This window comes from Mercurialis annua, linkage group LG1-X, assembly GCF_937616625.2.
Source record: "Mercurialis annua linkage group LG1-X, ddMerAnnu1.2, whole genome shotgun sequence".
In the NCBI taxonomy this organism is placed as follows: Eukaryota; Viridiplantae; Streptophyta; class Magnoliopsida; order Malpighiales; family Euphorbiaceae; genus Mercurialis; species Mercurialis annua.
Window position 1 is genome coordinate 13,740,995 of NC_065570.1, and position 13,170 is coordinate 13,754,164.

Here is a 13,170-nt window from a genome sequence, read left to right on the forward strand (position 1 = left end):
TGCGAGGTTATCTATTTGGTATAAAATGCATTTCCTAGCTAAGGTAGATGATCGTTTCAATTTATTTTTAAAAACTAACTAGATCCGAAATCAGCCATACATATGGGCGAGCGTTCCCAAAACTCGCTCCGCTCTAATTTTTGATAAAAAAGGGATATATTATAGGCTTAATTACTTAAAAACCACCCAACTTTAATTTTTTTTTCCGCTTATACTCTGACCTAAAAAAAATTCATTTATCGTTTAAGTATGTGTTTATGTTTCACCTCTACCCCCGAAGCATTAAATTGACCTTTTTTCATTTTTTTTTAAATAACCCTTCATTTTTAACATATATTCTAATTAAACGATAAAGTTGTTATTAGTACAAAAAACATTCCTCGCCAAATTTAAAAATTTATTTATTTTATCCATTAAAAAAAAAAAATTCCGTCGGACCCGTCACCCAATTTCCTCGACTCCGCCGCCGTTCTCCTTCTATGGAAGGAGGAAAGTTTGTTCCTCCTTCCATGGAAGGAAAAAATTGTTCCTCCTTCTTTGAAGGACGAACGATCTGTTCCTCCTTTAAAAAAAAAGGAGGAACAACAGTTGTTCCTCCTTCAAAGAAGGAGGAACTCCTTTTAAAGGAGGAACAGTGTTCCATTGAAGGAGGAACAAATTTTCCTCCTTTTATGTAGGGAGGATGACGACGGCAGATTTGAGATCGGGCGGCGGGTTCAAGAAAATCGGATAACGGGTCCGATGAAAGTGTTTTTTTTAATGGATAAAATAAATTAATTTTTAGGACGTTTTTAAATATTTTTAAAAATAAAGAATTTGTTTGTATGTTTTTAATAGAAAAAAGTATGAAATAATCTTTGTATTTAGTTGTTTTTAATATTTTTTTTAATTTGGAGAGAGTTGAAACATAAACACACATTTAATGGTATAAATGAATTTTTTTTCCAGGTTAGGGTATAAAAAAATAGTTAAAAGTGAATGGTTTTAAGTAATTAAGTCTATATTATATTGTGTGTAATAATAAATATTTTAAAAATATGTAAAATAATTAATGTTTATGAGAGAAAAAGAGATTGACTTGTGTATGAAAGAGGAGAAAAAATAAGTGTAAGAGAGAAAAAGAAGTATTGTGTAAAAGAGAAAAAATTAAATGTATTGTATAGTGTGAGAGGGTGACACATATGTAAGGGACTACATATATTAGTTTTTGGATAAAACAATATGACCTTTTGACCCATTTTTTCAAAAATCGGATTCATTCGGTCTTGGTCAAAAACTGGATTTTATCGGTTCAACACGGTTTTGATCAAATTTTTAATTGTTGGATTTGTACCTATAATCGGATTGGACATCCAGCCGGTTCCCAGTTAACCCGCTCTGGTACGGTTTTGAAAACATTGGATGAAATATTAAAGCAGTTTTTAAAAATAAGGACATATGTTGGAACTAGTATGCCTATCGGTTCAAAGATTAATTTTGTGAACCGGTTCAACACAATAGTTAAACCGATTAAATAAAAATATATTTATAATTTTCATGATATATATAATGGTTAGAAATTTACATATTAAATTTTAATCAACTTCTTAAAAACTGGCTGATTTTTATGATTCAACCTATACAACAATTTTTCCAGTTTGGATAGTTTTTTTCAATTCAATTCCAATGAACCTCTTTTTTAATTTATTAACATAATTAAACCAAATTGACAATTTGTTCTCGATTGAACCTGCCGGTCCGTTTTTTTCTTTTTAAGTGCATTAAAGTGACGTAAAAATGAGATTGTTGAAAGGAAAAGTGTGCACTTTAGATATAAAGAAAAAAAAATCTCGTCCAGTGATTGTAATATATTTATATTAAGACCTAATGATAAATTAAATTCAAATCTTTACAGATTGTTGTGATTTTATCCAAAACCTTTAATATTTGTAATAATACTTTAATTTTAACATCTTGTTGCAATTTTAACCATTTTTTCCAATCAATTTAATTTTCTCAACATTTCATCTCATTATAGTTTCATTTGACTTTTCCAATCATTTTTAACTTAAGATTTGTTTTTTTTTTCAATTAATGTCAAAGTTAGAGAATTGTAATTAGATCTTAACCTTATTTTTTATTTTATTTTATTTTTTTAATGTTAGAAGTTAAATTTGAAATTCGGAAAAATGATTTTTACTAATTACGGAGTTAATTTGTGAATTCAAGTAAAAATTGGAATAATTAAATTGATTGGAAAAAAAATTAATTAAAATCGTGACAAAATATTGAAATTAGACTATTATTACGATGATTAACATGACACGAAAAAAGTCTATCACAAGTACCAGCCAAGAATTGTATCAAGTATCAACAAATTTTCTTTATTTCTGTCATTATTTTGCTACAAAAGCTTTATGTTTAAATTATATGACAGAGCAACAGACTACTGGAAAAAAGCAAAGAGTATGGGAAAGAATACATGGTAAATGGCAAGCTTCCTCAGATGTTCATACCAGTATCATGATTGCGCTATGAAACTAAGTAATTCACAAAATGATTAAGTTTAAGAATATAAAATGAGATTACAAGAAGAGACCCGAGCTTGCTCATGTCCGATCTCTAGGTTCAAGGGCAGCTATTTCTCTCACAACTTGGGCTTTGTCTGCTTCAAATTGTTCATCCTCTGTAAATATGGAAGAAAGAATATCAACACGGTAGTGTACAACAATACGATACTTAAGTTGTCATATAAGTAGCTCTTTCATACCTTTGTCGGTTTTGAAATCCGCAAACAGTCGCAAAAGCTTGCTTCTATTTGCTACAAGTATGCTGGCAATATCGGGAGGTTTATTTTGATTAGCCGCAAAGAGCTGCAGGAAAGAATGAAAAGGATGTAAAAATTAAACGCATAACCAGAGAGGAGTAAAAGAATCTTTAAGAGTTTGTAAAGTTCAGATAAAAACAACATTTGAGGAAACAATTACCTTGAAAACATGAAATGCTTCTATCTGGATGCTCTTACTTGATTCCTACAAAGAGCGATTCAGCACATTAAAGCCGAGACAAAATCTCATAACTATTTAAGCTGCTTTTTAGATCAATTTTCCCACAGCTAATAAGTTGGCATCCCACATGCCAGGAAGATAGCATCAGTGATTTTCTAATAAAAACAGATATAATACACGAGATGGTATAAATTTCTTATCAGAAGCAAAATACGAGAGGAACCCAATTGAATGTAGCCTAATTTCAATAGTCTAGTGCAAAAAGTTGACTTCCGTCTTATAAATTTCTTACGAACTCAAAAATTATTAAAACCTCCACAAATGCTTTGCTCTTAGGGTGTTAATGACTCATGAAAACAAGTAAACATTAAAGTATCATACTCTGAGGAGATTCATAAGAATTCTCAAGTTCTCCCTTGAGCTCACGTAGTTTGTCATCACAACTGAATTTGAGCGATCCAACAACATGTCTCCCAACAGCTGTAGCAATTGAAGAAGCTTGTTTAGCAGAATATCATCATCAGGATAATACATCATGTTTCAATGAAAACATTCCTCAACGGAGCTGTCTCTAGAAAATGGTTTATGCATAGCCTTACGAGAATAAAGGAGAAATGTCACATATTTATCCTACCTTAATAGCCTGTCGCCTTGTAATGTAATTGGTAGACTCTAGTAGCTTTGAATTATACTCTGCAAAGAACTGAAATCGACATGAAGAATATCAAGGTAAATTAAACCACACAAGCAACAGAATGCCCAAAATAAGGACAATAGAAGCACATAAACTGCATGCATAGCGTAGTAATAATAATGGCTATGCAACAATGGATGTCCCATTTGAAAAGGAAAATACAGTAGGAATCGGTGAAAAGGATTCAAAGACAACGGCCGACCAAAAAAAACTCGAATCATAAGACAACCAACTATTAGCTTCTACTTTTTATGTTTACAATTATTCTATAGCTCTTTTTGATACTTCAGAAATCAATAGATACTACAAATTAGTAGATGTTCTTTAGTCTTAAATTATTTTCATACCCGAACAGATAAAAATTAGGGTTTAAATTCCGCAATTGTCGCTGCTACTGGTTTTCTTATAATTTGGATATGCTATTTTGGAGTTAATTTATTAGGAAAGTCAAGTCCCGCCAATTGGCTTTCTCTCCAGAGCAATTTTATATACAACAATGCTTAAGAAATCAGATACATCAGCAATGTATACTTTCAACTCTGTGCACTTGCATGACCACAGAAATACATTAGGCAGACGCTTATCTTCATAAACACCAAACCAAAACCAAGACAATAGCAAGACTTACCCATTCATAATTCTTTGAAAGAAACTCTGCTACAGTAGATTTATGTCTTGTCAGGAGTTCCTGAAAGGAACAGACACAACATGAGATTAATACTGCAGGAATTGTGAGTACGACTTATAGCCTCCGCAATAATGCACAGCCAAACCCTCATTTCTCTTACTAAAAGAATTGTGAGTATGATTGACTTCTACTTCTTGTTTAGAAAGAAAAATGAGATGAGGGCAAGTCGCTTTTCTTGAAACCAGAATAGTTTTTCCAAAGAGAAAATACAAATTCATCAACTAATATTTCTGAACCTGCCAAACATACAAACTTATACGGGTGATGTTGTTTCTCAAAAAAAAAAAAATTGTAACCTTTTCCACAATATTTAAATTAAGACATTGGTATGTAAAAAAATGAGGAAAAGCTTTACTCAAGCAGTAGTAACAACCAAATGAAATTTTATGGTGATAACTGGTAACGCAATTATAAAACTGATCATAAGATAAAAAAATTAATGGAATAGATAGGTATTGAATTTCAAAGGAAGCAATTTAAAGAAAACATAAGAGAGAATGAGAGAGGATGATTCTCAACCTTAAAAGTTGCAGCAGCATCGGCTGCAATGTCGAAATTTGGAAGTTGTATATAATCGAAGAATTTCTTCATATGCTCTGATTCCAGAACGTATCTACAAAGCCAAACAAGCATGCACAAAAATTAACACAGATAACCCAACAGAATATAAACTTGAGAAAATTGATTGTGCCGCTTCTTAAGCATTTTCAAAAAATAGACGAAAAGAAAAAATGAGCTATAATAATGGGCAAGGTTGACAGCGGAAACTATTGGCATAATATATTGCAACCATTATAGGTTTCGAGCTACTAACACGGAGTTAATGCAAACACGTAAATGATTATGCACTTTTTCAAGGTCACCAATGACATTATCTTTTTCCAATGAGAAGGAATACTAATATCTGAAACTAATGAAAACCTGATCCGCAGATAAATACTAATAAATTAAGCAATCATGTTCACTTTATTCACCTTGCAACACTCTGATGACGTATGCACTCCCTCAGCATTGCACCATAGTGTAAGGCCATGTCTGAGCTCTCATAACTGTAGAAGTAGCATAAAGAAATTAAATTTGCTGAGAAACATTCATCAAAGATGATAGCTCAACAATTCCCTCAGTTTGTAATTGCACATTAAAATTTCAAATTGGATACATTACATTACAGCAACATTTAACTATCAGGCTGAGAGTTACAAGAAGAAAAATAAACTCGCTAATGGAGTAGGAGATTAAAAGACTCTATAAACACTGAAAAGCTACTAAATGTTAATATTAAGATTAACATCACCACCTATGCTGCATTATTAAACTCTAACTAATGTGAAAAGGAATCAACTTCCCCGAGATCTCAAACAGTTTAGAAACAAGAAAAATTCCGATAAATAGCACAAAGCTCAACAAAAGTAAAAATAAAAATATTCTCTCTAAATGGTTCATGAATGTACAATAGCAAATATATCAATGACTAGTCTGAAACTCAAAGCATTACTAACTCAAACGACATTCATATAGATGTGTGGTACAACATAAGAGGAAAAAAAGCCAAACAAAGAAAATCCAATAAAATCATAAATTATTCGAAAACAATCCTAAACAGTGAGGAGCTTAACCAAATAAACATTTTGCAATTCTTTAACATTAAAAATGCAACAATCAAGTCACTACTTCAATGAACTTTGAGAATATTAGCTTACTCTAGTATCAATATATCCAAAAGATATACATTTTTTTTTTCAAGTATTCCATATTTTCCTAATAAAGAAAATACAATCCAAATTCATAAAAGTTCAGGAATAATCCAAATCAATGAGAAGCTTAACCAAAGAAACAGTGTATAATCCTTCAATTTTAAAAAAAGAACCATAAACTTCAAATGAACTTTTAGAGTATTAACTTACCCTCCTATCAATATATCCAAAAGATCTGTGTTTTTTTCCAAGTATTCCGATGCAATCAACCTTGACTGAACTTGTTGTCTTTGTAAATTTGCAACAACTTGGGTGGCATCTTTACGAGTCTGCACACACACATTTGCCATGCTAAATAAAAATGAGAGAAAAGTCCCACAATAATGCATGTTTAGTCATAATGAATCCAAATGCAACTTAATTCAGCGCAATCACTCAAAGCAAAAAATGCTATATCATCCCAAAAAGGTCAATAGGACTTCCAGTAACTATATGCGATATACCAACATAAATCTCATAACTAATTCAAAAAGGTCAATAGGACATCCAGTAACTAAATACGATATACCAACATAAATCTCATAACTTACTAAAAAATTTACAATCTATGAATGTAGCTCCAAATAAATAAATTGGCATGTGCGTACCTCCAAGTTCAAATTGGGAAGACAAATGATTAAAAGACGAAGTGTGTTTTCTCTGAAAAACTCCTGAGTTAATTGAGCACAAGCTTCTGAAACCGGTTCAGATTCACTATCCCCATAAAGAATTGATTTCAACTCCCTGATATTTTTTGACAATTCCGCCATCTACAACCAAGTGATCACTATTAAAACAATGTTATAATTGGAAACTAAGCAAATAAGCAAACATGGCCGTCCCACAATCTGATATGCCGAGTTATCAAGAAAAGGATTCCACCCCCAAAAACCCGAATTTGCTTGTGCAAGCAGAATTCTAATATGCCTAATACCAATTGGTCATAACATTCTAATTTCTAACTAATTTACTTAAACAGCTACCAAAATCTAGCAAAATCAATCCGATTGCACTAATTGAACAAAAAATAAATGAACTCCCAAATTATAAATAGACCGACTTCATGAAATTAAAAGTTGAAGCCTTCTAAATTGCAGGATTGACTTTTTTTTTGATAATTGGAGAGGGAGAGACTTGCAGGAAAAATCGAACCCGCGCTTATACCATTTAAGCTATAATGGGAATTTGCCAAGTTTAATGTAAAAACGGTAGATTAACTTGATTAATAGTACCAAGCACAGATCTTTCTCACACTTAGAATAGTCTAAATATGTTAAAAAAATTGCTCAAAAAAATACACAAAATAAAGCTAAACCCTGATGATGAAAAACAAAGAAAAAATATTAAAATTCAAACCTTTTCATCACGCTTAACATCGCGAAATTCGGAGGAAACGGTGGTCCGATCTACACAAATAAGAAGCTCTCGCGTCTGTCTAACAATATCAACCGGAGTTCGAGGCTTATTCTTGAAAAGCCCTTTCATTCTCTCCGATTTCGAATGAGCTAAACTCGCTGCTGTCATTGCTGACAACGATGATGACGATTGCAGCGGCGGCGGCGGCGGTGTTGTTGGTGATTTCATTGCCGGTGATTGCTGCGAGAGCCTCTGCACCACCTCCTTTGAAGAGGCGGCTCTCGCGGCTGCCGGAGCAGCCGGCTTTGAAACGCAGTCCCCTATCCTGACTCTGTTTAAACACCGCCCACGGCCACGAGTTGTGAATCTGAAGCAGACGAATTGTTTTTGTGGGTCAGCGGTTTGGTTTTATTTAAGTTTTTGGTGAGATCCGACAGTTTGTATGTGTTGGGTTTAACACCAGCGGTTGGTTGGTCGTTACTTGTATGTAACTACTAATTCAATCCAACACAATCACTCACTTTCAAATTCACTCAAACTATAAAAGTAAAACATAATTACTCTTACAATAAAGGGTCAATTTACACCCTCTACTTTGCACGAAAGATCGAAAAAGCCCAACCTCTTTGCTTTGATCAAATAAACTCCCAGCTTGGCTAACGCGGATCAATCTCACCCTTCATGCATTACATATTGTCATAATTTTATTGGACGATTTAAATATGAAGGGGCAAAACAAACTATTTTGAGTGTTTTTTATAAGTCATAAACTTGACCTTAATTGATTTTTTGCGTTAAATTTGAGGAGTAAAAGGATCCTTTATTGATTACTTTTGATTCAGTTGTTTTTTTATAGCTGATGGCAGTTAGCTGTTGCTGATAGTTGTTAGCTGTTGACTGTAAGCTGATAGCTCATAGACCATAAGTGTTTGATGAGATTTAATTAGCTGTAGCTGTTTATATATAAAATGATCGTAAAGGGCATAATTTTTATTTTTATTTATTAAATTATGAATATAATATATCATATATTATTCAAAAATATTAAAAAAAAATTATAAGAATAAATATTTAGTTTAAACTTATTTAGATTTTTTTTTGATAAATTTATAATAAATTTTTCAAAAAATTATTAAATTATAGTTGTTGTAATATAAATAAAATAATTTTATATAATTTATAAATGATTAGAGTATTTAAAAGTAATTTAAATAATTTTAAATATTAAAAAAACGATATATTATAATAGGGGTAATTTTGTCTAAATAATTAAAAATATTGAAATAGCTATCAGCTATTGACAAAAAACTCCAAAATGGAGCTTTTCAAACAGCAGTTGTTGGAGGTTCAAAAAACTCTAAAAAGCTTTATAAAAATTCTCAACAAACACTTTGGTGCAGCTTTTTGAAAAGCAAAAGTTAAAAGTTCCATCAAAAGGCTGAACTAAACACCCCCTTAAACTAATAAGTATTTTTTCATGTGCCTTACACAGCATGATGCGTTAATGATAATATATATTTTTAAATTAATAAATAAAATTAAAAAACTATAAAACATTAATAATTAATTAATTATAATTTTATATTATTATCATTGGTAATTATTATTTTTTTCTTCCAAAAGATAGATCTTTTGATAAGAAAATCGATATAAGATAGAAATAGTATCAATAGTGGATCATAAATGGTTTACATTTCTCTCTCTCTCTCTCTCTATCTATATATATATATATATATATATATATATATATGTGTGTGTGTGTGTGTGTGTGTGTCATCAAAAATCCAAAAAATTAAACACAATTTAAAACTAAAAAATTAAACCTAACATCTAAAATTTAAAATAGAAATAAAATGTAAAATAGTTGAAATCTGTGATTTTGAGATGAAAAATCTAAAATCGAAAAATCATATTTTTAAATAACTTTTTAATTTGATTTGATTTGATTTTAATTTAATCTTATAAAAAAATTAGATTTTTGGTTCTATTCTATTTTAAAATATTAAAAACTCATTTTTTGGTTTTCGTTTGTTTCGGTGTTGAAAAATAAAAAATTTGACTTGTTGACACAGGTATTTTTAGTGATCAACTTCTTGAATACTCTTCAGTTACCGGTTCTCGTGTTATCATTTGAATCTTCGAGTATTTTTTAATTATCAAAAATCTCACTTGGCCCCTTTATGTTTTTTAGATCTCAATTTGGACCCTCATGTTTCATCCCTTCACAGAAAAACACACACGAGTTAACGGAAACATCCATTCCTGTTAAGATGGCTGGTGTGGCATGCTTTTCCCGCCACAAGACTCCAACGTGAATGTATGTTAGTAAAAAGGTACAAAAATGGCCTTAATGTATGATCTGAGTTTCACATAAACACTTATTGTTTTTCGAATCTCAATTATAACCTTAATATTTTTCAAATTGAATGTTTTCATAAATTAATATCATGTGACATCAATATAATGACATATGGTAATACAAAATGTTGATTTAGAAAAAATTAATCATATAAAAAAGATTAGATGGCATATTTTTTATTCTACTAATTTTTTACTAAATCCGAATTTTGTTTAATTTACACAAATAAACAAGTAAAAAACATCTCAAAAGAATCTTTTATTGATATAAAATTATATTTTACTCACTAAAATAAAAATAATTAAATTACGATAATTACAAAAAAAATGACATTGCTAATTTAAACTAAATTAGGATTTTGCATGCTCGTAAATCCTTACAGTGATACAAACTCTTAAAAGTTTGGATTATGATGTCACAGAATGGGACGAATCTATCAAACATGAGAATTAAAATTCGTACATTTATGGTCCTAACTCTAGAATACCATATAGACTCCACTCAATCACTTGATGATCAAACAATACCAATCAATCATTTCGTTCCCTTTTAAAATTATTATCGTATTTCCGCATTTAGAAATCATTATCAAGTTTAGCTCCGTAAAATTTGTTTTTACGATAAAACATCTTTTACAATAATTCTTTTTTGAAATACATTTCTTTTATATTTCATAGAATTTTTCATTCATCATTGGCCAAGTATTCCACTCCATGCTCAACGGTCTCAGCGAAATCCGATTTTTATAACCCGTCGGCTTAATTCTTCTTCCACTAGCCCGATTCTTTCAACGGAACTCAATTCAATACAAAAATTCTCTTTTCAAATATCGATGTTAAAATCATCTCTTTAAAACATCGAAAAATAATAATTTTTGTCTTTGGAGTGTAAATCCATAAATTCTTTTGAAATCAATTCCATTCACTCTCTATGCATATTCCATATTATTATTCAAATCAACCCTTTTTCGGCTAAAACATTAGGATTTTGCTAAAAGTAACAAAAACTCCCAAATTTTTAAAATCTTACAAATCAATCCCTTTTCTCATTTTTCTTATCAAAGTTATTCAAAACTCCCAATTTATATCTTTGGTTATTATTTCAGTCGATAAATTTAAAATTTCAAGAATTTGGTAAAAGTACTATATTGGTGCTTTAATTTTGAAAATTTAAACATTATTCCCAAAATATCAATTTTGTCACCAATTTAATGAAAATCAACCCATAACATTTTAATCAGTTTAAAACAACTCCTCTTTGTCAAAAATCCTTTTTTGGTAAATTTCCGAAGAGGTCCTCAATTTTTATAAAAAAATACAATTAAGTCTTTATGCTTAATTTTTCAATTCAATTAAATCCCAATTTAATTTATTCTTTTCAAATCATGAAAAATCAGTCATTGAACATCCATAAATCAATTCTTGATCAAATATCAATATAGATCCTTCAATTTGGTCAATTTTATAATTTAATCCATAAACGTTTTAATATACCAAACACATCCAAAATCCACCAAATCGGTACCAATTAAATTTATAAGCATATCCATGTCAAAATTTATATGATCAAGCCATGAAAAACCTAGCATGCAATGTAGTCAAACTTTATACTCATTTTAGTCATATTCTTGTAATTTCTCTTAATTAACCCAAATTAATTTAAATAATCAATTTTTAATCATGCATGTTTCAATCAGAAACTAATGGATGATCCATACACATAAAATCCATCAAAAATTAACAATAACATATAATCCACCTTTGCATGTCATTTTTACTTAAAATCCATCCAAAAATCATAACTAACTAGATATCCATAAAAACTCATCAAACTATAAAAAATATTAAAGGGTTTATGATACTTACCTTCAAGTAAACCTCATTCAAATTCCAGATTATTTGACCAATAATTTTAAAAAAAATATCACACTTTTATGTTTTTGTGATTAATTTTCAAAATTTTGTTTAATTTTGATCTTGATTAACATGCTAACTCTAAATTCTTGTTTAGATGATGACAAATAAGTGTTTTTGATATTTGGATTATGCATAGAGACTTAGGTTTAAGTTTTAGGGTTTGTTGAGATAGAAACAAAACCCTAGTGAGAGAAAATATGGTGCAAAGTGATTTGAATTCGTTAAATAATATTCATAGATAGTTTGTTTTGGACGATCATGGACATTTTGGAAGATCCTCTATGATGATGGACGATCGTCTAACAACTCATCCAAAAGAATGGTTGACTATAACACTCCGGATATTTTAGTTCATTAGTTAATCCACGTAGTGTGACTTAATAGGACCGGAACGTAAAAAAATTTAAATATAAATTTAATTTATGTGTCTCTAAAATATATCTTAGTCATATGAGTTAAAAATTTAAATTTTAATAATCAGGAATAAAGAGATGCTTATAGATTAAATTGGCTGCCCATTTGATTAGACTATGAGCGGGATCTCTCCATATTTCCAAGCCTGGGGTACTTATGAACTAAATCCCTCTCACCTAGTTCTTTGCCATGTACATCCTGTCTCCTATAATCTAGTTCATTACCCTTTTTAACCATCTTCATTTATAAAGTAATATATTTATTTTTTCTATAAACTTATTATTTCGAAAAGACAAAAAAAATTTTACAACTTTAATGTTTTCACTAAATATACCATAATTTTTAGATTTTATCAGTTTGATTTATTATCTTTTACATTTTTACCAAATACACACACAACTCATTTAGAGCTGACATAACACTAGATTGTATACGCCGATAAGATAAATTTTATACATATAGACAAACATCATTGCCCAACATAAACTCAAAATGAATCATAAGTGTTTTTGGTAAAAATCAAAAAATAATAGATCAAACTGGTAAAGTTTAAAGATCGTGGTATATTTGGCAAAAAATTTAAAGTTGTGGATGGATAAACTCATTTTTTTTTCTTTTAAAAAATACTTAATTTAAGAGTTATGATTTAATATAATTTAGAATTATAATAATAATAATAATCAATGAGTGAACTTTGTTTCTCTCTTTCTTTAGACTTGTAGTAAAGCTGAAGAGGTTTATTGAGTTTGTAGTTGAGCTTATTAATCCTAAAGTAACATAAGAAATCCCCAAAGCCACAAGAAATTGTATGTTTTATAAAAAAAAATTATATTAATTGTTTTTTATTTAATTGAATAAGTTTTAAATTAGAATTTGTAAAAATATAGGTTAACAAAAAAATTATAGTAATTTCACGTATATGACTACTTCAAATTTCAATTTTAAGATTAATTGAACTAATTATTTAGGCTCTATGTGTTATAGTGAATTGCGAATTTAATTGAAAAATTATAACATCGTAAC

At 29.7% G+C, this 13,170-nt stretch overlaps 1 protein-coding gene across 1 annotated transcript; it reads right to left on the bottom strand.

The window, feature by feature from the left end:
- Nucleotides 1-2,337: 2,337 nt before the first annotated feature.
- LOC126665310 (putative MO25-like protein At5g47540) lies at nt 2,338-7,966 on the bottom strand. The gene is made up of 11 exons (XM_050358069.2): nt 7,459-7,966; nt 6,711-6,872; nt 6,274-6,392; nt 5,344-5,418; nt 4,889-4,982; nt 4,310-4,369; nt 3,622-3,690; nt 3,369-3,467; nt 2,967-3,011; nt 2,750-2,852; nt 2,338-2,665 (listed from the first exon to the last, which is right to left on the bottom strand). The coding sequence occupies exons 1-11, from the start codon at nt 7,684-7,686 to the stop codon at nt 2,589-2,591; spliced, it is 1,131 nt and encodes a 376-aa protein (XP_050214026.1). The 5' UTR covers nt 7,687-7,966; the 3' UTR covers nt 2,338-2,588.
- Between the last annotated feature and the right edge of the window lie 5,204 nt (nt 7,967-13,170).

Excerpts from the sequence above, each read along its gene's own strand:
- LOC126665310 (XM_050358069.2), bottom strand. The coding sequence starts at position 7,686 with ATGAAATCACCAACAACACCGCCGCCGCCGCCGCTGCAATCGTCATCA. Across the intron at positions 6,873-7,458 it reads ATGTTAAGCGTGATGAAAAG|ATGGCGGAATTGTCAAAAAA; the intron begins GTTTGAATTTTA and ends ACTTGGTTGTAG. Across the intron at positions 6,393-6,710 it reads TTCCCAATTTGAACTTGGAG|ACTCGTAAAGATGCCACCCA; the intron begins GTACGCACATGC and ends GTGTGTGTGCAG.